Below are 26,656 nucleotides of genomic sequence, written 5' to 3'. Positions count from 1 at the left end.
AATCCATCCTACTTTAGGGATACAATCCTGGAGCCACATTCAAGAAATGCTTCCTGACAAAAATCTGTTGTTGCACTAACAGTTTCCTATTGTTAGCAAACAATACTTAAGATATGATCTTAACTTAGGAGGACTTCGTGAATCTGGCCTGAGTACGTGCTCAAGCCAACAGAGGCATACGAGTTTGATCCAATTAAGCAACACTCTTTGGTATTCGGCATTCTTGTAGAGAATTGGATACCTGGTTTGGATAGAAAATGCGGCAGATTTTCCAGGCTTCCGTTGTGGAAGAGGTCGATTTTCTTCATGCCACCTTTAACCATTAGAAAAGATTTGACACTGTTGTTATGTATTCTGATCTTCGATAGATGTATTTTGTTTTTCAGTTAGTGACGGGCATACTCGGAAAAAGAGAATCCGAGTTCTCCCAACGAGAGTCAAATATATGACCTTCCGAGCTAGTTCGAATACTCTACCACTTACAGAAGGGCTATAGGAGGACCATAGGAGACTCGTGGGTGCAGTCAAAGCCAAGCAGTATGCAGAATTTGTGTCCCATGAACCTGGTTTAATGGCCTAGGTCCTACAAATTTCCTGCAGCTTAGTGGTAGAGCATCCGATCGGAGAAGTCAACGAAGTTGATGTTAATGGGCTGTTCCACTCCAGACACTGTTCTATGATTTTGTTTAGTGCAGAAATTTGATCAAGACACCATCGACCTTTCCTGAATAACACTTGTTTTGCCTTAGCTTAGCGTCAATGGCTTTTTCAATTCTACTGAATAAGACTCTACCGGACACTGTGGATGGTTTGAAAAGCAGTGTGATGCCTCGCTAGTTTTCGAAATTCTAGAGGTCGTCTTTCTTGGTAGTCCAACCAGCCCTTTGGACCAATCCTCAGGGATGTTATATTTGTGTCCCAGGTTATGAACAGTTCAATGAGTACCATGAGTACAGTTCAATTGTTCAGAAGTTGGACTGATATCGATATTGAGTACATCGTCCGCTGTTGGTGGGTTGGCAGGATCATCTGGTTCAGAGGGTTGAGTACTTTATGGAATTTTTTTACCCATCTCGCTGTCTATTCACGTTTAGTGGGCAGACAGACTGGCTGGTGTTCTTCTTAAAGGGTTGTTTGGTGATCTTGTAAACAATAATCATTTCACCAACAATAGCTGTAGGCTCAGCTTCGCTTGCCAACTCCTCTAAAAAGGACGTTTTGTCACCCCAAGCACGTCTTTCTTTTGACCGCCTCATTCGTGGTCTCACCCGACTCCAGGTTCCTTGATGACTTGGTGGTGGCCTTCAGCTGTTTACTTTCTTCTTCCTTCTACCGAGAGCCCGAAGTCAGGCATGCGTATCCTTCCTTTCCCTGTAGCCAAGGGCATTGGTTGTCGTTTCAGCTTTAGTTTCAACTTTGCCAGGTGTGATCATTCTCAGTTGAATCAGCAAGGGACCGGAAGCAATTTCTCAATTCGTCAACAAACTTCTTGTTTGGTCTCTGGGTATTTTAACTGCTGAGTTGTCTTCCGAAGCTTCAGTTTGTTGGTAGCTGTCGCTTGGTATTGTTCACTTCTTGCGTCGGCGCCACGGCAAACTCGAACATTCTGAAGAGGCCTGCACCACTTCCCATTTCTCAAGATGTGATCAATCTGGTTAGATGTAAAACCATTAGGTGAATTCCATTCGAGTTATGAATGTTCTTGTATGAAAGAGCGTGCCGCGGACAGCACAGTTTTTGTGCCTCGAGCGGAAGTCAATAAGGCGTGCACCGTTGTCGTTCATCATACCACAGCCGTGTTACCCTATAGCTTTTTCACGCTTGGCATTGTCAGCTCCATCCTTGGCGTTCGTATCCTCGATGTTCAGAACCATGTCATATTGGGGGCCTTTGGAGATTGTGCGCTGTCATCTTTGTTCTCCTCCCCAACTTCATTCGGTGGTATGATGGTAAGGTTGCATCACATAGACTTGAAGCGGGCTCTGCTCATTCTGTTGCTCACGGGCTCCCACTCCAATAGGGTGTTACCTTTCCCCTTAACGACTATAAGAGCCACACCGCTTAAATGCTGTTCTTCGGGTCCAGCGTACAGGATGGCTAGCGCTTATCCAGTCAGTTGGCGTAATGAACCGGTACAACGGCATCGGTTACTCTCAGGATGTCTATGTTGTATCTTTTCATCTCAATGATGTCTCAAGCTAGCCTTGATGTTTCATATATGGCGCGGACATTCCAAGTTCCATGCGAATCATATCTTCACTTTGGGTCTTTTCACACTCCTGACTTCCAATACGGGGATTTCATGGATTTCATCAGCAGTGGTTAGTGATACTGCCATCTGGTTGGCTCGAGGGTACTATGGGAACCCTGGAAGTACTGTTTGTCGTAGTTTCCGTAACGTGATAGAGTTTTACGGAGTAAAGGCGTTAGAATTACGCCTAATTCTCACCCTGGAGGGCCAGGTGGTGCTGAGCTTTGTCTGACGTATCTCCTGGAATCTGTCGGACAAGGTCGGTATAGCTTTTAGGGTCACAGAGACACTCAAGCCTTCTCACCACGGCAAGGTAACAGCACAAGGGAAAGACATTGCAAGGCACCTATAAATTAAACCAAGAGATTAGACACTGTGTTTTTTTGTGGAATAGTCCCAGAAATTGGGACTAGTTTTGTTCCACCGAATCAATCACAACTCAGCTGTACATTTTGCACATGAGAACATTTGGAGAAAAATAGGTGACACACGGCTCGTCCTTGAATCGTGAATCGTGAGTCATCGAGAAACTAGATACTAGAAGTTAGATACTGGGTTGTTTTGTGGAATAGCCCCAAACATTAGGGCTAGTTGTGTTAGATCGAATAAATCACACCTCAGTTGAACATCTTTCTACTTGGAGATTACTTACGATATATGGGGGATCATTTCAGGAAAAATAGGTGTCATACGGCTCGTCATTCTATCGTGCTGAAAAATAGTGAATCAAAACTAGTGCAATAGCACCTTGCTAATACCAGCACATATAAGAATTTTGCTTTCAAATTTCTTTTGCTCACACGTGACGGTAGTTTTAGTCTGTTCTAGGACAATACCAAACATAACTCGATACTTGCCGTTTGGGAAGTCAGTGAGTCCTTGTATACAGTTAGGTTTTAGTAAATGAGCAATTGCTCTGACGGGTCCATAAGTGTCCAGTCATTGTCAGCCTGCGGACACCTAATTGACTGATTATAGACTTTTACTGGTAAACTGGATATAGATCTAAAGTGTGTCGGGCACATGTCATAATTACAATGCGTATTTCAGGAAATGGAGCTGTTAGTTTATCATTCCAACAAAACAACGAGTCAAGAAGGTCAAGGCTGAGTGGGGTAAACGTGTGGGACCATGTGCTAACAGTAGACCAAGTGTACCGACTTTCTCTTGGATGTGGAGACGAAACCGGAAACCTTCTGCAGTGGGTTGATCTGAAGAGCTACGCCCTAGCTGAACATGTGTCGAAGTTAAGAGGCCTTTCCTGCACATATCGTGATGGTAAATTAAATCATTACTCGTTATAAGGGGCGTTAATACCCCCAGGTTAAACATTCTACGTTACTTTATGCCGCTTTTAGTTAAGGCGTGGATGTGATCATCAGAAACAGTGTAAACAACAGATTAACAATGAACGACTAAAACTTGCTCGTTGTGATTTGGCTTTATGCACATGAAAAATTAGGGCCAAATAATTCAGGCTTGAACAACATTAGGATACCAGTGATACCTGATGAATTGGAATTTAAACTAACACAGTTGTAAATAAAATTCAGGCTTGAAGAGGAGTACGATCATGTAAGGCTCCTGCGATACCAGGGTAACGCTCCCTCCAACTAAGCTGTCAATCCATTTGGGGGATGAATAACGATGAATAAATGAAAAATGAAGTTAAGAAATAATCAGGTTTTCTTTACACAAGTTGTAGTTACTTAACTCACTGAGAACTAAGTCGATCTTTCACTACTAAACTGTTTGTACTCTGAAAATTTGCGTACCAACATTTGTACACAATATTATTTTCGAAGAAAAGAATTTATTACAATAAATTAATTCACATCTGATTTTAAGGGTTTATTTTGTTACGGCGTTTTCCCATTTGAACAAAGATAGATCGAATGTGGGTCACACGAATGGTTCTATTGAATTATCTCCGAAACATTGCATTTAATTTTCTCGTAGGTGTTATGAGTATGATTAGTAATAATTCTGAAGGAGAAGCTGTGTTAGAGAGTCCTTTGTACAACAGGTCAGCAGAGGGATACGGAAAATGTCTTCAGTTTAGGTTCTTAATGTTTGGAGCAGGAGCTAAAACGATGGAGATTTATCAAGATACAAACGCATATCAGAGAAGAGTCTGGAAAGATTCCAACAACACTGTTCCACACTGGCGCTATGGGGAAGTGTCTTTTAACTCTGTTGCAAGCAGTAAGGTAACAAACTGTGTGCGCATTTACTGTTTTTTGGTCCCCTGGGTACATTATTAACTTGTTTTCTATGGATACAAGTCGAATGGGAGCTACGAGGAGATAACTGATCAATTTCGTTACCTTTCCGTCACGAATGCTATATCGTCTTTTGATACAGTCAACTCCCTTTATTGTGGACATCTCCGGGACCGCGAGTTAGTGTCCTTAATAGCGAGAGTCCGTAATAGCGGGAATTTATTTCAGTCAAAATTTTGTAATTTATTTTGCCGGGGTTTCAGCTGCTGTCCGTAATAACGAGGTGTCCGCAAGGCGACAGTTGTCTGTACTTGGGTGCTTGGTTTCCTTGAGTTCCTTCTTTTCCTCGTTGTCATTTAAAGCCCACTAGCATTCCAAAATATTGAAAAAAGAGAGAAATGAAACGAAGTTGCTGCCATAAAGATGCCATCTTAAAACACTCCATTTTATAGGTCGTCATCAAAGGAGTCCTGGAAAATCTGCCCGGTTACATAGCCGTTGGAGGGTTGTCTTGGACTGATGGTTACTGTGATGCTAAACCATCCTTAGCTGACAGACAAGGTGATGTTTCTTTGCTTCTTTTAAAAATCATACTGACGAAATTGCCGTACTAATCATCACAAGCTTGGCAACTGAAGTAATCTGAACTGTAGCGTAATTCAGTGCAATGTTCTGCAACACTGTAAAACGCACTCAGATGCTATTCTATATTGCTGAGATAAATCCCCTCTCTAAGAAAAAAATTCTGAACAATTTTATTCCATTGATAATCTTGCGATAATCGAACTTAATAAACAATATGTTGAGTAACAAAAAGCAACTTGATAGTACAGTTTTTTTCATGCGATAATGTGCTTTTAAATGAAATTCAGTTCTTTTCTTGCAAATGAGTTTTCTGAGATGTGTTTCTTGCTAAAATTGCAAAAAAAACTTAATCCTGTAACTGCAATTACACCCATTTTTTCTTTGCTGAGCGTTCGTATTTTTTGGCAATTTGAGCCTGAAAACGTTCTTAAGATGTTTTTAAGTTGCCTAAATAGTATTTCCATAAATCAATGCGCGCGTGAGATCAGGAACCTATCAAAAAGCATTATTTGCTGTAATGTAGTATCAACTTACATTTTATTCACCGGCATTCACACAGCTCATTTTAAAATAAAAACGTTCCCAATTAACTCTCAGCCTGGTTTACGTTCTTAGGATAATAAATTATAGATGGCAGGGCGGATCCTTACTGCAATGAAAAGGACGAAAACAAAGCAATCTTTACACATACATGTTTCTCCGTTTATATAACTTCTTTGTTTCCGTCCTTATTACTGCCGTGTTAAAAGGATCAGTCTTGTCGTCTATAATTTATTTTCTCAAATATATTACTGATCCAGGTCTGCACAAGATCTGGCATCCCTCAACCATGTCAATGTCTTGTCGCTGTCGTCTTGCCAAATTTAAATTTTGAATGTATGTTCAAAATTTTTTTAAAATTTTGGTCAATCTCAGCCTCAACGTCTTTATAAAAAAAATCTTATTAAAAAACAGTGTATAGCGTAATAAATCTATATCAGGCCTTTTATCCTAACCAGGACCAGTTCGTAAACAAAGATGGGATTATGTTATTCTAATCTCATTCATTTTTGATTTGTTTAGCATGCAGTGAAAACCTTGTGACGTCATCTGCTTTCATCTCATCACCTTATCATCCGGGGTACTACCCACCTAACTCCCATTGCAACTGGTTTATCACTGCACCAGTTGGCCACGTGGTGCGCCTTAAGCTTCTTGACTTTCAACTGGAATATGATCCCCGCTGTGCAAATGATTTCCTGGAAATAATCGATGGCCAGAAACCAAGCGAAGGAAGCTTGGGGAGATTTTGTGGAGGGAACATTCCTGGAATTATTGAATCATCTGGCAATACAATGCTCATTACTTTCAAATCTGACAAAGACATTCAAAGAACTGGCTTCAATCTGCACTACTCCTTTAGAGGTGCGTTCAAGATCGTATATTAGTGAAAATTGTGAAATATGATATCATCCGGTACAAAAAGTACGTGAAGATTGAAATATTAATTTTAAAAAAAGACGCACAAATAAACTGTTCTGAATACTTTTCATTGCCGGATTTCTTGTAGTAAAAATGATCGTGCCAGACTTCCTTTCACGTGTAAATAAACCAAACTGATTGCAGGGCAGACACTACAATAAAGGCTTATTTATTTGGACCAATATTTTAAGTAGTACAGGGCCAGAGTTGAATGAGAGAAAATAACGGTTCTAAACTTCTTAACAAAACGAGGGCATAAAGATTACTTTATTAAATGACAAATTCCTAGGGTGAAACAAATATTTAGGAATAAAGCGTTAAAAGAATATACCCGTATTGATACCAAGGAAACTAACAGAGTCCCATTTATTATCACCGATAATCCACCTCTACCCAACATCCACAAAATACTCCACAGGAAACAACCCATTCTCTATTCCTTAGTGAATTTTTCATAGAAACACCTGTCGTCGCCTACTGTCACTCTCCTAACCTTTGCTACTTCCTGGTTCGTGCTAAACTAAAAAATCCTAACAGGACACCGAAGACAACCCCTCGCACATTTCGCTGCAAACTCCAAACATGGCTGTTTGGCTTGCCCACATATCGATGATGGAAGAACACCATACACATTTAGTGGTAACACAGGAGGCAAATCAAACAACACATGAAAATCAACTAATGTGACGTATATGATTGAATGCCTGAGATGTAAAAAAACAGTACATGGGAGAAACTAAACGCAAGCTTCGTGAACACTTGAAAGAATACACACAAGCCATTAACAATCCTAATCACTCCAATGACGAAGTAGAATACGCACGTCCACTTCCCGAGTAACTGTGTTACAGACATGAGGTTAATTCCTCTGGAATAACAACCCAACAACAACGGGTCCCGGCGAAAATTTGAGAGCGGCCGAACGTTAGTCGTGAATCATTACTTGTCTTTTTTAACTTCTTCACCTACATTTATCTTATGAACAGTTACATACGCCATGTCATGTACACTAGTTAACCACTAACTATTTATATTTACGTTCAAATTTAAACTTTTAAGAGCCTTTATTTTTCTCTCGTTGTAGCTCTGGCCATGAAGAAGACCGTCTAGTGGTACTAGTTGAAATATTGGCCCAAATAAATTGCCCTTTGCCAACTGTAGGTCCAAGAGGAGAAAAGCTTAAGTCGCTATTTCTTTTCAAGAAAATTATATTTCATGAAAATCTTAGTTTTTTTTTCGTTTTTTACTGTTACAGTTTCAAGTGTCTTGCTATTTGTTTCAGAGCGAGACTTCACATTATTTCTGTAATGCTTATAATCTTGCTTCTATTTTACAATAGAACAAACTGAAGACAAGACATGTGCCGATAAAAGAGGTAATCAAACTTCGTGCTTTCAGATTTTTCTTACGGAATCTGAAATACTCAAAAAGTTATTTCAGGTTTCCAATCCATCCAGGGATTTGAAACACTATTTTAATATATAATGGGGAGAAAGAAAACTAAGGAGCAGAGCAGAGAGAGAGAGGGATCACTTCGCTGAAAATAGGTTACTTTACATGTAAGCATTAGTGTTGACAACAATCTTATTTGTTGACTTTAGACTGTCCCTCAGGGTGCTCGTGCTTTAAGATCAGCGACAATCCCAAGAAGTTTGCAATCCAAGGTTATGAACTACGAACTGTACCAAAGAACATGCCCTCCTACACGACGGCTTTGTAAGTTCAGTGCTCCGTAGATGTTTTATTATTAATTTAAATTATAACGCTAAATCCCATTTTCTGTAAAATTGAACGGTATTTTCTTTGCCTTCCACTGAGTTGTTGTAAGGTTATTGAAGAGCACACCGGATTCAACGAACTTGTTTTTTCCACTGATGAAAAGCCAAGCCCGACGCCTTTGGAAACCATATCCGAAACATGGCACTTGTTGAAAGGAAATGTGATGTAATATTTTAAGCCTGGTGAACAAATGAGAATGGTGTATTATTCAGTAATGACACAGGCAAACTCGGAAAAAGAAATTTCGCGTGCTCCTATCAGGAGTTGAACCTAAGACCTTCCAATTACTAGTTCGGATGCTCTACCACTGAGCTACAGGAGACTCGTGGGAGGCCATAAAAACTAGGTTCATGGGGCAAACATCCTGCATACTGCCAGGATTGGAATGTCAATGAGTGGCATATGCACAATGAAAGAAAATGTGATGTAACGTGAGTTTTGAGTTTGCCTGTCTCGTTACTGAATAATGCATCATTCTCATGGTACTTGTTGTTTATGTTTTATGTAACTGAACACTTTCCTGCTAGTACGTACCAAAGTGCCACGCAATTCAAGGGTGTTTTTCTGTTAATCGTTTTATTGAAGAGCTGTTGTTTTGATTATGTCATGACACGATTCTTCTCGAGCCGCGAATTGTGACCCACGGTACTTATCACCGTTAGTAAATCATGTCATCATGTCATGAAGTGTCGCGTTTACTCAGTGCTTGGTTCAATAGGTACGTTGGTTATGTGCTAAGACTGTTCTCGTCTCCGAACTGTCCCCATATTAACTTGATATCGCATTTATAGCCAGTTTATATCGTATATACTGTATAGTACACTCAATTATGAGCGACAGTTTGGACAAAAAGTGGACCAGTGGTCGATCTGCCTGTGCAATACTGAATGCGCGCATGCGCAATGAACGAGTTATAGCGATGGCTGACTGTTGACTTGGTTGGTTGGTTGGTTGGTTGGTTGGTTGGTTGGTCGGTTCTGTCGTTAACTTTCGGGCGTTCGCAGTGAATGAGTTTTTAATTCAATTAGTGGAAAAAACACGCGAACATTTTTTGTTCACGGCACATCAGGATTTTCTTATTCAATATGTAGAGAATAATTTGACGATCATTTAGTGCAAGAATGGAGATTTTTCGTTAAATCTGAGCAAAGTTACAAGTTTTTTCACTTTTTCAGAAAGTCCGGGGATTAAAAAAAAAAAAAAACGTGAAAATTTTTTTCACGACGCATCAGAATTCTCTTATTCATTCTGTAGAGAATAATTTGACAATCATTTTAATGTAAGGATGGAGATTTTTCGTTGAATCTGAGCAAAGTTATAGGGTTTTTTTTTTTTTTTTCCACAAAGTGCGGTTTCTTTTAAGAATTAAAAATAATTTAATTTAGAAATAATAATATTTAAAAATAATTTAATATAAAAGTAATTATCGGCATGGACTTTGAATAAACAGGACGCTTTTTAGAGCTTTTACCTTTAGCACTAATGGCCTTATTTATTGTAGGCCTCACCGATTTTTTAACCTATCCTCACTTCGCGATTGAACTAGCTGAATCGTTTTAGTCAGAAAGAATGCGTGATATTGCGTTGCGCAACTTGAAATTTTGCCGCCAAAACATATTTCCCGCCAGAAAATGTCTTCAGCTGAAAGAAGCACTCTTATTAACTGAAAAGTTCATTGCTAATCATAACTTTTTGCATACATGAAAACTCGACATCTTTCATCATATTTTTTTCTTCTCATACAAAAGTATTACATCAAGTAGATTAGTTTGCTAAAAAAACTAGTTTTGCTGTCAGTTTTCACGCGAAAGCGGAACGTGCCTTGTCACGCATCAGTGACGTCGTAAACAAAATTATGCAAATTTCTGGTGAAATGAACACTTTAAGATCTTGTCAGCTTTCATAGAGGTTTCAAAGGGAAAAATGTTTCATTTTCGCAATTTACAACTGGTAATTTATGGAAAAGCAAAAGGACGCGGTCGATAAATAATTCTTATTTGGCAAGAGCTTGTCATATTTCATTACTTTTACTTGAGGATTGCGTGGACTAAACTCCAAAGGAAAAATTTTACGCATTTATGTCGGGCATGAAATGTAATGCGATACTTTGTTGAACAGATTTCCCTTTTGTGAGATCGGCTTGAAAAACACAAATCTACCCGGAAGTTAAAAAAAAGTATGCCCTACAGTAATTTTGTAATTTTGATTCCCAAAAAAACTTCACTTGCCCGATAGGCAAGTGATGGTCAGAATCCACTAGCCCGATCGCAAAATCCAGTAGCCCCGGACTATCGGACACGAATATGCATGACGTAGCTGCACATGGCGTGCTTTCATGAACTTTGAATAAAAAAGCACGTGATTTTTTTTAATCGGCGCATCAGAATAATCTTATTTTTTATTCAATCTGTAGAGAATAATTTGACAATCATTTTCATAGTACAACAATGGTTATTTTTCGTTACATAATCGGTTAAAGATATAATTTCTTTTAGCTTTCAAGGAAGTTTCCGTAGCCGTCTAAATTTCAATTACTGATGGGTCATCTGCATTCACGAGTTGGCTCACAGGAGCCTTTGTTTATCTTCTATCTCTGACATGACATACGTAGAGAAATGGTCTTTGGAAAATGGTATGAAAAGAAACCATTCTAATTGTCAGGCGATGGCAACCTCGTTCCCAGGGTTTCTCTTCTTCACGTCTTCCCTCTCTCGCTCCCTGGGACGAGAAGAGGCGAGACGCTGGGAACGAGGTTGAGGCGATGGTACTGGGGAAAAGACAAGTTAATCCTGAACGATTATTCTAAATAGCGATACGCTAGAGATTCTGGGAGTTACTGTCGACGATATGTTGAAATTCGATAAACAAGTTTCTAATATTTGCAGGAAAATGTCTCGACGGGTTGCAGTTTTTAAAGCGATAATGAGAAATATACTCACTTATGAAATAAGAAAGAGTATTTACATGTCATTTATTGGTCCACATTTCGATTACTGTACACAGACTTAGCATTTCTGTAACAAGAGTTCGGCTGACAAATTGGAAAAAGTAAACGAAAGAGCTGTTCGTTTCATTTCAAGAGACAAACATACGAACTGCTCAGTGTCTTAGGTAGAAGAATATTATTGGAACACAGGCTACATAAAATCCTTTGTACAATTTATCAAATTTGAATCACAGTGCAAACCCAGAAAGTCTGAGGGAGTTGATATCACCAAGGGAAACGACATATGCCTTAAGAGGAAAAACATTCTAACAATGCCAAAGGTTAACTAGGTTTGGACTGGCGTTATCAGGCGCCCAGGCTTTGGAATAGCTTACCAAATGCAATTAGAGCGTCAACGGATTATAAAATGTTTAGAAAATTTTTAGAAAACGAGTCGATATCTCAGATAAAGTAGCATTTTGTGAATATCTACTTGCTTTCTTATCCTGCAATAGTTTTATTCTATTAATATAGTTTCCTAATTTTTATTGTCTCTTGTTGTCTGATTGATGTTTTATCATTTATTTTTTAATCGTGGCATATTTTTAAACTAGCTGGTGCAGGTTGTACTGAACTACAGCTAAGCGTATGTTTCCCACGTTAAATTAAGTATGTTACCTTAACGATGTCAAGTAATCGCAGCCTAAAGGATGTTTTCTATCTTTCAGACTATTTGCGAATAACAGAATAAGCCAGATTCAAGAAAAGGCCTTATCAAAACTGCCACTTTTGGAGTACATGTGAGTACTGAACATTTGGTTTTATCAACAGAGTTGATAAGGTAACTTAACTTGGCCCCGTAAGGAGAATCGAGTGCTGACGTTTGGAGTGTTAGGCCTTCGTCAGATCGAATAAGGGAATTATTAGTTGCATGTGTTTATATAGTGAGCAGTGGAGCTACGCTAATGGTCGGGGAGCATGGTAATGTGGTGAACAAGAACAACTTAGTGGAATGAAAAGCGCTCGTTGATTCGAGGAGGATTACTGAAGAGTGCCGATTTGGAAGATGAATTTGCGGTTTTCTGTGTTACCATGATGGTTTGCCTAGACATGAATGGTTAGACAGGTTAAAGTGTCGAGCGATTGGTTTGGATGCGTCTTTGTCATTTCTTTCAACGTCTCGCAGATGTGCGCAAAATCGGTCACCTAGTCTCCTTCCTGTCTCACCAATGTGTCACTTTTTTATCGGAGGTGCACGTAATCATAAAATCAGCGATTTTAAGAAAGGGAAAGTTCTGTATCGTGCGCGCGCGCGTTTAAAACTATCAGGTTGATTGTCGGATCGTACATAGGCTACTAAACCTAGAATTCACAAACCTAAAAACCCAGGCCGACTAATTGTTTCCGCTTACAGCTGCCCCACCGAGCTTATTTCTAATTACTTAGACCTTGTTTTGGCACGCATCGTTAAAACCTTACCGTTATACACAGACACTAACCAGGCGCTTGAAATTCAATTCTCTTGTCCATAAATTTTCCGGTGAAAACATTATATATAAAATGCACTTTATGCAAATTACTTTATGAACTGTTGATAAGACCAAACATTCGTTTCCACTCCCCACCGATACAGCAACATAGTTTCTTTATAAACTTAGCCCCTTATCCATACGAATGATGTTTTTTTTCTTCTGTCTGCACTCCGTTACACTTACTACAACCCATCGTGGATCTCTGCTTTGTTTTGTTGTTAAAACAGTGGATTATTTTGCAGCCTTGTGGGTCTGAAAAGGTTTTAAATTTGCAGTTTTGACTACACATCAAAACATACATATTCAACCCTGTAACTGTTTTTCACTTAAGTGGCAAACATATGAAATTCCTAGGTTACTAAAAAAAACTGGGAAATGAAACTGGTAACTAAAAAGGTGCATTGCAAAATTAACGCGAAATGGAATAAAATGGGGATAGAGAACCGGTATGAACATGAATCTCAACGTCAAAATAATGGGGGACAAAACGGAGAATAAGGTCGAGTACACTCAGTGAGCCGGAAGATGATCAACAGGATGCCTGGCCTGGCTACTCTGCCATGAATCGAACACAAAAGAGTAAACAACTGACACACAACATGGGTCTTTTCCTGCTAACAGTGGCGATAAAATGCAGTGTTTGTCTTTTAGACGAAATTTCGTTAGAGATCGTTAGGATGTTTGTTTCATGAGAGTTTGAAGCAAATTTAGTTTACATACGGACACTCTATAGTCAACAGCATGGCAGACATCGGTGACCTCATTTGTATTTCACACCCCAAAGGTGAAACCATTTTGATAGTATAAGCGGAGAGTCGAGCATGTTCCTTGAAATTTCAAGTAAATTTAGGATTCAGATTCCCAAGGACGCTGGTTTGTTTACTTCATCTGACATCTGACTACCATCGGTTTGCTTTAACGTAACCTTTCATGGTTTTCTGCGAGTTATGAAATATTCCCCAACTTTTTTCCTTACCTACCAGAGATATCAGTCACAATGTGATTCTGGTTTTGGCGGACTATTCATTTCAGGATAGGAAAGAGCTAAAAAGCATGTAAGTTGAGAAATCATTTTAATGATATTCGAAATATTAATGGCAGTTAATTAACCAGTGAAATGGTACCTGATGTAATTCATTATTATTTATTACCGATCCTATTTATGTTCTTGCACAAGTCATGGTCTAATTGACGATCCGAAGGTGGACACTTGTGTATATTATGCTGGTTGATTGCATTACATTCATGTTTCTCGCCATTTACGTCTTTCTATGACTTCTGAGTTTACTAAAAAAGACAAACAATAAACTGATCAAGCTGGGAAATTTGAGTATAACTATATCTCGTCTTACAAAGCATGGCTAATCACTCGTTTGGGACTTCACAAGCCATAACAGTCTACCTAACTTGATAAAGCAGGACACAAACAGGACACTTTTTGAGGAATCATCATGTGGCGATGCTATATTTTCTTGACAGTGAAGTTCACTTCCACTCATCGGGAAGGGATACTGTTACTTACAACACAGATGATGTTATCAGATTTTAAAAGTGATTATACTCCTGAAACATGTCTCAAGATATGAGTCGAGAAACTTGCAACTGAATTTGCGACCATTCTAAGATGATTCTTGGTGGCATTTGAGACAAACATCTAATGCTTTTCTTAAAATATCTGTAACATATAAATGTCACAATCTCACGGACCTTGTTCAGATTTTTGTTAGCAAAAGTAAACGAATCAAAACTTATTTTTATGGAGTGTTAAGGAAAGTACACAAAATGCACGAGTGATACTGGAAAATGTCTGAAAACATTTCTCAGTGAGGTAACTGAAACAGATAAACCGTTATTACATTTTCTTGATTTAGAAATTGACATTTAACAAAAGTACCTGAAGGTACTATGCGACATGTCTGAGGTTAAGGCTCCGAGTTCATCATCTTACTCAAAGTTAATGAATACCAAACATCCCAACAATTGATTTTAGAAGGCTCCTATGATGCCATTTATGTGAAGCTAACGTTTTAATGTTACATTCTAATTCCTCAGAAAATTAACTGGAAATTTTATCCGCAAATTAACTCCCTTTGTATTTTCTGGTCTGGACAGCTTACAAGTCTTGTAAGTATTTTCAGTTTTATGTACTCATTTCTAATCTTCATGTTTGATTTCACCAACACAAAGCAACCTCTCAGTATCTCCGATGTCAGTTCTACTTATTATAGTCTAAAAAGACAGGTATGTAAAAACTAATGTTGAAAATATTTTGAATCATTCAATCTCAAACGCAGAGACCTGGGAGAAAATCTTCTATCAGTGATTCCAAAGGGAGCCTTTAGTGAGCTGCCCAGTCTCCGTGTTCTGTGAGTATAAAGCATGATTGTAAGTTATCTGCTTTTTCTGCCACGTGCATTTATTGCCACGTTGTAGGGAAGAAGTGATATAAACATATAAACGAACACTACCTGTTATTTTTAGTTGATAGTGTTTCTTGAAAGTGCAAATTAACTTTTACAAATTAACTCATTACGGTGGACTCAAAGGATTGTGTCATTTAGGAATTGTTATCTAAGCAATAATTTTGTCATTGGCTTGGCAAACGCAAAATGGCAGCTCATGGGGACGTAACAAAAGGATTTGCTTGCTGTTATTCATGAGACTTGAGCAGATTTCGTGTCCAGACGGCTAACTGCGCTTTTTCTGTACAGTTGAAAAAAAAATCCTTTACATCTTATTCTCCGCTGGTGAACACGTTTTCGCTTTCCGGGTTTAGATTTGCTCTTAATCCCAACTCAGTTTTTAACCCTCAATTAGTAAATAGAAAACATTTCCCTTGTTTTTATAGGGTTACAGAAACACGAATAGAAGGTTTTGGCGTGAGAAGAATAAACTGTTGTTTGGACTGCTCCTAAACTTCTGTCTAATGATGAGATGACCCATGAAAACTTGAGTTTGGGCCAGTCGGATTCAATTCTGCAAACTGTTGTGCGATGAACTGGTCGAACCAAAGTATTTTCATTCATTGTGACTATTTTCATTTTCCGGCTGATGTCACGCAAAGCAATTTAGTGCTATCAAATGCTGACGTGGGTCTATGTGGATGCGAGGATGTCAGTCTAACTTCAGCAAATTTGCTGATAACTAACTTTCTCTGTTAGCTTTAAAATATCGATGTCTTAACGTTTTCCATGGTTTTTGTTTTCGGCAGAAGTTTGAGGTCCAACGAAATAAATACTCTTGAGAGAGGCATGTTCAGTCAAAGAAGTAATTTGACATACCTGTACGTAGTTTGCTTGTCATCCATAACTTATTGATTGCGCATGATTATTTCAGTGTAGTCTTTCTGCTGTGAGTGAAATTACGTTCTTCATACTCTGTAGAGCACACCTGTCATTTATAAATAAAAGAAGCTTTGAAGCGTTCGTATAAATACACTCACTGAGTAGATTATATAGGACTGGTTACCTAAAAAACAAAGGTTTGAACTTCGAAACTAAGTTTGACCTGATTTAATAGCGGTTTGAAATAAAACCGAACTACTTAAAAGCCGACTAGTCTAAGCACTTAGTCATTTTTTCTTTCCATTCTGTTTTGTATGTCCTTTGTATTTAGTACTTTGTCCCTTTTACTCAGTTATGCCTTTGTCTAAACGTGGTGGGAAAAATACAATCAATATTTCCATTAAACCCTTTCGTAAATCTGCCGTTTGTTATTTTATTTTTTAATAGCTATCTCCAAGACAATTTTATTGAAAGCATTCCTGATAGATTGTTCATGGATTTAAAGACTCTAAAAGTACTGTAAGTATGAATTTTTTTTCTGTCATATCTCACTTCGCTGTTTCTTAATTTACGTCAAGCTACTGGACATAGAAATTCTTTCAGTACCTTACACTCATCTGTACTGAACTGTTAAGGCCCGTTTAAACGGTTTCGACATTTGCCTAGACTTTCTCAAAGTCGCTCGCTTGCTTCTCTTTGAATGGACCTGGCGCGTAAGCAAGTCTAACATTTGCCCAACATTCGTTCAAGAAAAGTTGAACGAATGTTGGGCAAATGTTGGATGAACGGAGTATTTAAACGGTTTCATCGTCTTTCAACTTTCTCAAGAACAAAGGAAATGTTGAATCGATGATGAATGAAAGTTTAAACCAATTTAGGACAATTTAAATTTGATTCAACACACTTTCAACAAGCTTTCAACAAATTACACTTTCAACAATGTTGAACGACCTGTTCAAACGCCCCCACATTTGGTTCAACAAAGCGTTGAACGCATGTTGAAGCAAATGTTGAAACAGTTTAAACAGGCCTTTACCAGAGTAACTAGCATTGTAGTGAGTGACAATCTACTGACTCTTTAGGTACCTGAACAATAACAAGATAAAAAGAATATCCATGTCTACTTTCGAGGGGCTTTCATCTCTGGAGACCATGTAAGTAACCAAGGACAGTAGCTCGGTATGGGTAAGCACTCTTCCTTCCTCCGTCCAAGTTGGGTGCCTACGAAAAAACGCTGTGGCACATAGCCTGACTTCTGCTACTGTACGTTTTTGTGATGCCATACCAGCTGAAAATGTGATAGGACTCGCCCTTATAACCACGGGTTTATAAGTGCATGCATTTACCAACTATTGGCATTCAAACAACAAATAACAACAATAACACAAAACACAAACAAAAAGGGAATAGAACAAGTTCATTTTGTAATAAACCTGAATTAAAAGTTAGTTCAATTTGCCATGCTATCTGTTCACACAAAATTGTAACCACGTATTAAAATCTATCCTCTTTGTAATAAACCTGAATTAAAAGTTAGTTCAATTTAATCTTTTCAGTTGGAAAACCACATTAAAATCAAGAGAGTACTGAGAACAAGAAAATTTAGGTTTACACAGACAGCAGTCAGCCTTCCGCCAAAACTAACGTACATATTGCAACACCGATGCACAGAAAATGCACAAACACACACCCTTATCGTCGGTTGCAAATTAAAGTTTGAAGATTAGTTAAACCACGTTCTTCAACTCAATATCCGGCGACATGAGGGAATCACTCCATACGTGTAGGTCAAAAATGTGACTTTCTCTTCAAACGTTAACCCTTAACCTAACCCTGATTCGTAGGTTTAATTTCTAATGCCATGCTATCGGTTCACACAAAATTGTAACCACGTATTAAAATAAATCCTCCTGTCGAGCAGAGTTGTTCTGGGAACTAAATCAGGGAATAAAAGGCAATTGACAGCCTTGCTGCCGATACTGTACCGTTAAGGGACTCGCCTGCATTTTCCCGACCTCGTTTACAAAACCACCTTATGACTTAGAGGGGAATGGAAAGCGGTGCATAACCTAACATGCTGACGGTAAACCATGTTTAACTTAGAATTAACGTTAATGCTTCACTGATCATAACATGCAGGTATCTAGACAATAACAAGATAGCGGACTTCTCTCCTGAGACCTTTCGTGTACTGGGCAACTTACGAAGATTGTAAGTGATAACAAGATTTACCTATTACCAGCAGGATCAGCATGCACGATTATCGGCTCTAGGAAATGCACGTCAATCAGTAGTCATTAATTAATTAATTAATTAATTAATTAATTAATAAGTTTAAAATAAAGACAAGTGATAGCAATGTTGAATGACGTTTCGATGACTCCATGTCATCATTTTCAAATTCGTTTAAGTCCGATTATGCGGGTTAGTTACATAGTGAAAAGCATGCGAAAGTTTAGTTGCATGTGATTTAACGAACAATGTGACATACAGAGGACGTTAATTATGAGGTAAACAGTTGTCCTTTAAATGAGTCAGATTGAGAGTTCATGTTGAGTTTCTTGTCCTTTTTGAGGAGCATTTAGTAGATTAGACAATCCAGCTTCCCAAGGCATTTCTTTAGAAAAGTAAACTGTTCGCGCTGATCATTAATTGTCTGATTGTGTATATCCCGTAATCTGACTCTGTTAGCTCTCGTTAAAATTTGAGTTGTACCCCAGCTTAACACTTCAGAATTTCAATTTAGCTCTTTCGATTTCATCAGAATTATTTCGACGATTTTCCCATTCAAACATTAGTTTAGTTTTGAGGTAGAATTCTTGCCACACAAAAAGCAGCTGGATTGAAACAAAGAATGGCTGACAAAACTTTCACCAGTGGCGTCACCTTTCCATCTTTTGTTGCGAATGTCTGTGCTTTCGTTGACAATTAAAATTAGCCAATAAGGGCGCAATAAATTGTAATTTTTAAAAATTCATTTATTTTTTTTGTTTTTCAGGAAGATGGATCATTTCACCCATTGCTGCTACGCTGTTAAAACCATTCCAAAAGTGAATTGCCAAGCCCCTGCTGATGGTTTTTCAAGCTGTGACGATCTGATGAAAAATGGAACTCTTCAAGTATTCATATGGATTCTTGGAATCTTGGCATTTTTTGGGAATATTTTTGTCGTCGCTTGGAGAAGTTTTTTAAAAGAAGACAACCGTGTTCATTCGTTTCTGTTGACAAATCTAGCATTATCAGATCTTCTCATGGGGCTCTATTTGCTAATTATAGCCATCAAAGACGTTCAGTGGCAAGGGGAGTATTTCAAACACGACTTTTCGTGGAGGACAGGCCAGATGTGCCAATTTGCAGGTGTTTTGTCAATGGCATCAAGTGAAGTCTCTGTGGCAATGTTAACGATCATTACTGCTGATAGACTCATATGCATTGTATTTCCATTTCGCTTTAAGAGACTTTCACTCAAACGTACGTACCTTCTGTGTTCGATTGTGTGGCTCCTGGGAATTGCGATAGCCACAGTGCCTCTAGTGGGTATCACCTATTTTATTGATAATAACACTGGATTCGGCTTTTATGGCCGCTCAGCGGTGTGTCTTCCTCTACAGCTGTCTTCTGACAGGCCGGCTGGATGGGAATATTCTGTGTCTTTTTTCATTGCCTTTAACTTCGTGGCTTTCATGTTTATGCTTTTAGCTTACATCGCCATGTTTATTACTGCAAAGCGAGTCGGTGGAGCAGTCAGATCAACAAGCGTTAGACGGGAGACATCGATGGCAGCAAAAATGATGTTCATTATTTTAACTGACTTTTTTTGCTGGATGCCTGTTATTATCATCGGAGTACTATCTTTAACAGGCAATTTGTATGACCCAAAGCAGCTTGTTTATGTGTGGATAGCCGTATTTGTTCTGCCAGTGAATTCCTCCATTAATCCTCTCCTTTATACATTTTCTACAACAACCACCAGAAAAAAGTTGAAATCAATCAGGGAGACCATGAACACATTTATAAGCAGGAATGTGTCTCGTTCTGCAGGTAAGATGGAAAGATGCCCACCGACAACTTGACGACTATCGACACTCAAGTGTCTTTTCGTTTTTGTCGTTAATTTTGTCATTATCCTTTTTGACATTATTATCAAAATATAGCGAAATAGCACTCAGATCACGATCCAGAGCGCATTCCTTGGCCCACTTTTTCATTAGTTTCTGAACTATTTACAAAACCTTCTCTTGCTAAAATGAGAGAATTCAGTTAGGCCTTGAATGCAGCAGCCATGTTGTCAATGGGCCGTTGTACAAATTTTCGATGCGCCCGCCCGCTTCTTACATCTTGAAACTCTTGTTTACCCTATTTCAGATCAAAGGATGTGATCTTCTATTTTCACATTTGGTGCTACGAATATAGCTTACATAGCAGAGTAGGTCCTTCATCTAAGAGTACGTATACGATCCATTAAAGGCTGCAGAGTAAACTAATGTATATCACAGCGGGCTTCGATCAAAAAATGAAAATGTTGCATCAGAGTGTATCATCTTATTATCATCAAGCTGTATGCAAGCTGTTTCGAGTGGAACCATTCTAAAACAATAATGATCTAACTGATCGGTAAAATATTTTTCAGAGAGAAGAAGCAGACTGGATCAAAGTGACACTGGCCTTGATTTTACTCTGTCATCCGTGGCCCCTAATTTACCTGACGATAAACCTTCCCCTGGAAATATTAAGCTTAAGATTATTGAGATGTGTAACATATTCCATCAACATCACTCTGCTCAATCTATTGTAAGTATGAAAACAACCTTTCCAAAGCTTTCTCCGTGCAGGTATTTCTGTGTTCTGTAAAGTTCACAAGAGGTTCTAAACTTAAATTAAGGACCGATTACAGGACGCCGGAAGTAGCTCAGACTGATAAGAGTTATGAGACCGACATCAACAGTTTACATACAACCAAACGTGAGATATAGTGAATCAAGAACGAGAAGTACCCTATTTATGTGATCTGCTTCTTTATACAGCAGAAAGAACAGACAGAAAGCGAGATGTAAACGGCTCTGATCTGAAGATGCACCGGTCAGGGTTATTTGAGTCACACTGGTCTCAGATGTTTCTCCAGAGCACTGTAAACAGTGGCCAGCATAGTTATTGAGACCGGTCTGAAGTTTGTACCGGTCTCATCTTTACTATGATCACGAATGAAATATGCTTCACCATGAAAACTCTTCACAGCAGGCAGGCGCTGCATTGCGCAGCCATCATCGACATATGCTTATATATGTTTCACACTACCTTACAAGCCAGCTGGGGACCCAGGGGGAGGTAGTACCTCGAGGGTTAACTAGTGAGTCAGATTAACCATAGAATGAATGCAATAGCAATTTCGAGCTGTATTATTCGCTTAAAATATCAAGCAAACGGCAAAACTTAGAAATGCATTCGTTCAAACATGTTCACTGTGACCATGTTTCGGTAGTAGCATGAACGTAGTAAGCAGTAAGGGCCACGATTTTCCAACTAAGTTATGTACCTCAGAACGATTAACACCACTGTTTTCAGGGATATCTCACTTGTTGGGTAGAAAGCGACATACTCGAGATGTGCTTGTTAAAACGCTTCACAAGATCTAAGGAGAAAGACTGGGATCGAGAAATACAAGTTTTAAGTGAGATTGCCAAGCATGACAAGCATCCCAACCTTATGCAATACCGCTGGCATTCAGAAGGTAAACGGGTGACTAGTGCACTTACAGTTGTTATGTATGTCTAAAACTAACAGCATTCAGCGCAGATAACCACACGGACTTGATGATGCCCCTGGAATTTATAAAGGAGAGATCATCGAAGTTATGTTCGCAACTTAACCAGCTCCTTTTTTGTCAGTTTCATTCACATGAATTTCATACATTTCGCTTCCTGTCCTGGCATTAATGCAATACGTAGACTTTCACTCAACAAAACGAGCACTGTGATTGGTTGATTCTTGGTCACGTGCCCCTGATCAAATACAAATGTATCCCGACCGGGATACAATTCTGCAGTTGTTGCCCTCTCGGTTTTTTGTTTGTCTGTTTGTTTTGCTGTAATTATTGAAGGGAAAGTCTAAATACATAACAAAGCACTTAATGTATGGTCCCTCGGGAAACTAGTTAGTTTTGTTTTCCCTCGAGGCCTAATCAGGACTCTCGGGAAAACGAAACTAACTGTATCCCTCGGGAACATACATTAAGTGTATAAAATACAATCATAGTTAGTAGAGGGGACCCCCTCTACTAACTATGAGACAATGCAATAATTGCAATGTAATAACCCTTTAAAAGTAGAACGTTTTTTGTTAAACTTTCGCTACATTTGCCAATATTTAAAGAACTGTGGATATATTAAGGATATACAGTAATTTACAATGGCGCATTAAACAAACTAAAACATGAGAAGGAAAGAGGACACATGTGGATTTCATACTTCGGTGATAACAAACAGCTATATTTTAAATAATTCGAACCACTTTCGTGTTTCATCCTCTTTAGTTTGTGCTTTAAACATAGATGTTCAAACAGTCAAGATGCCACCTTTGAAAAACAATGGATTGTAAGTGTTAAATAATGCATTTTCATCGTTAATATGTTACCCGCCTCTAATTTTCTCAGTGTCATCTTATAAAGGAAACTCCCTATATATAAAAGTATATATAAAAACACATTCATTATCCAACATGACTTAGCAAGTAAAGTCTCTACTTGGTTTACGATATTTTTAAAGCAAGAATACGTTTCTTAAACTGCTTTCGAGGGCAACGAAAAAGAGGCAACCAAGGAAACAAAGCAAAATGGACACTGTTTCCTACGTAGTTTCTCGTTTTCGACAATAATCTAATTTTTAAATTAGAAAAAAAGACACTTTAATAATAATAATAATAATAATAATAATAATAATAATAATAATAATAATTCAAGCATATTTATACAGGATTGCTGCATAAGTTTTAAGATGAAAACTGCGATACGGGTCCTGTTGGAAAAAAATATATATATAAGGAGATCACAAATATTCTCGGATAGTAACATTAAAAGGAAGTTTCAAACAGTTATAAATTCTAAGAATTAATAAAAATGTTTGCACCTTTGTAGAAAAATACGCGCTTGGTGCATCATAAGTAAACTTTTTCCAAAATAAGGTCCTCATTATTTCTAGTTTTGTAGTGGTAAATGTCATGGTTTCTCACATTGAAAATAATTAAAAAGTTATCTGGGAACTCTATTTGAAATGCATTCATTAAACAAATCTTAAAATGCGTGTCCGTCTTCCAAAATAGAGAGATTCCCAACCCAGAAAGGGCTAAAAGACGTTTGAGAGTTTAGAAAGTACTGGGAATCCAGGAATTCAAAACTGGGGAATTGTAGGTGCAAAATTTTACTGAAAAATTTTTTTCTTATTTCCGTCTTTTAGATTGATTTGCTTCAGCTTTGTGTCAAGCACGACTTTGGAGGAATTTCTGCAGGAAAACGCCAGGATTTGTGAAGCAGGCTTTAATGGACTGCTGAGCGTTATGGTTGATGTAATTAAAGCTATTGAGCATCTCCACAAGATAGGAATTTGTCACAATGACGTCAGGCCATCCAGTGTTCTTGTATCTTTTGATGAAGGAGTGAGTACCATTCATAAAGTTACCGGTTAAAGAAACCCCAGCCTTGAAATAAATTAACGTTAAATTGTTAAAAACACAATCTAAAACCGCCAAACTTCCATCACGCTTACTATTTTCTTTGTTTAAATTAATTATTAAGCTCGAGATAAATAAGTCAGAGTTGTTAAAGTTTTGTGAACATTAAAATTAGAATTAAACACGAAAATGCCGTGTTAAAAAATTTCTGCGCATCAATTTTTCTGTTGTAAGAGAACTTAAAGAAATTTATAATTTATTAAGGGCACTGAAGGGATATTTAACTAATTAATTAAAAAGAAATACATTGTTAAGACAAAAAGACAGTTTGAACACCGTTCTACATTGAGTTGCGGAGTATCCTTGGTTATCAGTTCCTGGTGTCTTCACGGGAAATTTGAACCTCTTTTGAATTGACCTTCAAATGTCTTGAAAACATTGAAAGAACCTCCAGAGAAACCTTCTGACAAATGGGCAGGAGTCCTTGGCAATTTTTGGAATTTCACAGTGTGATGAGAAGTGGTCAGATAACTGGCCGGAAAAAACCTTTGGAATTTTTAGTGAAAGCTAACGTTTATCTTCAATGTTTTTATTGCTGTAGCCTTTGGCTGGACCAGCTTCCACGAAAAGCGCTCCATGCACGACGGGATAGTGAACTGTATGCACATAAACAACGTCTCATTCAGAAGAAAAAGGCATACAGTAATGTCGCAAAACGCCAAAATCCGTCTGTTTGATTGCTCAGTACTACCATATCTTATACACAGATTGACCGTTGTCCTCCATTCAACAATTTTCTCCTCGGCTTTTAGCATCGTGTGAAAAGGGTTCACAGTTCACCCCTTTTGACTACCTTTTATCGTTATGCTTCATTTCAGGTCCTGCCTATTAAAGGGGTGCTTGGACATTTTGGGCAAGCATTTTCGCTCAATAAAAACGACAACTGGTGTTTGATGATCAAGGAGGACCTCAAACAATTTGGGAAATTGATGGAAACGGTTGTCAGTCACTGCTCGCCAGGACAGGCGGTAGAAACAAAGGTAGTGAGTTAAACACCCTTTTATGGTTTCTTACGAGACCGTGTGATATCATATTGATGCATGGAAAAGGATTCGAGTTTGGTTTCAGGGTGGGAAAGGGATTGAAGCGGGAAAAGGGGTTTAAGTATAAACACCGTAACTGTGTAGTTTGATTGTTACGCCGTGCATGGTCTGAACCAAAAACACAACAACATTTCCAAATTCCAATTCGACCTGGAAACAGTGGAGAGAAGATCCACTAAAATTCCCATTTATTTACTGGTATTTATATATTTATTTGTTTGTTATTTATTTATTTGTTTATTTATTTATTTATTTATTTATTTATTTATTTATTTATTTATTTATGTATTATATCTTTCTTTATCATTTTTTACACTATTTAGTCACAGTGACACAAAGTTTGTAGTTAAGTTAGTCTTTTTTTATGTAAGTTACTATTTATTATACTTTATTGTATTGTGCTGTACTGCTCTGTGTTTGTCAATGAAAATATATATCTTTTTAAAAAAAATTCTTTTTTATTGCAGATCAGGCAACTATTGAGAGAGTGTAACGACGAGGAGGGCAAAACGGACGCCACTTATATAAGAAAGGGCTTGCAAGAAATTACTATCTTTCTTGAGGAAAATACTCGTCTTTAATAACAGAGAGATTTTGTACGAAACTTTAAGGCTCCTGGTGTTTGACTGTTATCTCTTGATCGCAAATGTTATTGTAAATAGCGCGTGCAAATAAATAGTGTCTATGTGAATTTAATACAATTGTCGCAAAAATATGTATGTGATGGATGCTGTCAGATGGAAGCTTTGATTTGTCAATTGTTCTCCCTTTTGTTGCAACTACTAAATCTGGTCTCCTAGCCTCAATTTCATGATCGTTGCGCAAACTGAAATCCCACACGAGTTTTTAATTCTCATTTTCGCTTACACTCTCAAGAACATGATCATCAGATACCACTGATTTCTCTTTTCGACCAAATCTACATTTTCCTGACAAAACCCAGTGCATTCCGCTCCTCTTGTATTCTTTTTGTTCTAATTTAGGGCATCCACTAGCCACTTACAAATGTGCCTGATTGTCTCATTACTCTGGCCGCACATCCTTCATTTGGCATAAACCTGAGATTTGTCGATCGTTGCATTTATGTAGTTCGTTCTTATGGCTTGATCTTGCACTGCAACGATTAGGGCTTCTGTTTCTCTCTTGAGTTTCCCTTCTTTTAACCAAGTCCACGTTTATTCATTTCTTTGATCATTATTGTTATACAGCAGTCTTTTCGTTCGAAAGGTTTTTTGATCCTTCGTATGCTTACAAATGATACAGCTACATAGGGCGACATGCGTAACGTATTTACTACGATCAATTAGCACCATACAGCTAAAACTAAATATAAAACCTTACAAAAATAAAACACAGATACAATAGAAATCCTAATTTCTGCTTAAAGAAAAAATGATTTTACAATAAAAAGTTTCTTTATTTTGGTCACGATTTCCTAAGTTAAGTGACGTCTACAGATATAAAAGTTCAAATAGAAGAAAGATCCTCGCAGTTACTACGCAACTTAAGCAGTTGCGAAAAGAAAGCCTGAAAAAAAAAAAAAAAAAAAAAAAAAACAGGCTTGAACGGGATTCGAACCCATGACACAATCTGCGATGCCGGTGCAGTGCTCTGGTCATATTGTGAGTTCGTAATATAGCCGTAAAGGATGAATAAATAAATGTAAATATAAAAGAGTCAAGCAGTCAGTCCTCTTAATTTTAAGAAACAGCGAGAACTTTGAACGCACGTGCAATATACCGACTTCTCGAGAGCACTGAATTCTGCATTCTTCCTAGAACCTTTTTGCTTCTCACCGCACCTAGTAGATTCTTCGTTGTGTCGTTTAGCCCTCAAGAGTAACCCCCGAAC

At 38.1% G+C, this 26,656-nt stretch overlaps 1 protein-coding gene across 2 annotated transcripts in view; it reads left to right on the top strand.

Annotated features, from left to right (window-relative positions):
- Positions 1-25,506, top strand: part of LOC146457838 (uncharacterized) — a 42,656-nt gene extending 17,150 nt beyond the window's left edge. For both annotated transcript variants that reach the window (XM_085091499.1, XM_085091498.1), the window contains exons 24-44: positions 3,302-3,529; positions 4,211-4,461; positions 4,926-5,034; positions 6,121-6,462; positions 7,859-7,894; positions 8,121-8,235; positions 11,953-12,024; positions 13,740-13,811; positions 14,809-14,880; positions 15,051-15,122; positions 15,968-16,039; positions 16,488-16,559; positions 17,123-17,194; positions 18,180-18,251; positions 19,039-20,081; positions 20,671-20,831; positions 21,603-21,768; positions 22,570-22,630; positions 23,489-23,687; positions 24,581-24,742; positions 25,273-25,506. In XM_085091499.1, the coding sequence (XP_084947625.1) occupies positions 3,302-3,529; positions 4,211-4,461; positions 4,926-5,034; positions 6,121-6,462; positions 7,859-7,894; positions 8,121-8,235; positions 11,953-12,024; positions 13,740-13,811; positions 14,809-14,880; positions 15,051-15,122; positions 15,968-16,039; positions 16,488-16,559; positions 17,123-17,194; positions 18,180-18,251; positions 19,039-20,081; positions 20,671-20,831; positions 21,603-21,768; positions 22,570-22,630; positions 23,489-23,687; positions 24,581-24,742; positions 25,273-25,386 (3,563 nt within the window). In that variant the 3' untranslated portion in view covers positions 25,387-25,506. The remainder of the gene's footprint in view (positions 1-3,301; positions 3,530-4,210; positions 4,462-4,925; positions 5,035-6,120; positions 6,463-7,858; positions 7,895-8,120; positions 8,236-11,952; positions 12,025-13,739; positions 13,812-14,808; positions 14,881-15,050; positions 15,123-15,967; positions 16,040-16,487; positions 16,560-17,122; positions 17,195-18,179; positions 18,252-19,038; positions 20,082-20,670; positions 20,832-21,602; positions 21,769-22,569; positions 22,631-23,488; positions 23,688-24,580; positions 24,743-25,272) is intronic.
- The last annotated feature ends 1,150 nt before the right edge of the window (positions 25,507-26,656 follow it).

The sequence above is a fragment of the Pavona decussata genome, unplaced genomic scaffold (genome assembly GCF_977016875.1).
Source record: "Pavona decussata unplaced genomic scaffold, jaPavDecu1.1 SCAFFOLD_237, whole genome shotgun sequence".
In the NCBI taxonomy this organism is placed as follows: domain Eukaryota; kingdom Metazoa; phylum Cnidaria; class Anthozoa; order Scleractinia; family Agariciidae; genus Pavona; species Pavona decussata.
The sequence above is the reverse complement of the archived record's forward strand: the minus strand, read 5'-3'. Positions and strand labels throughout refer to the sequence as shown.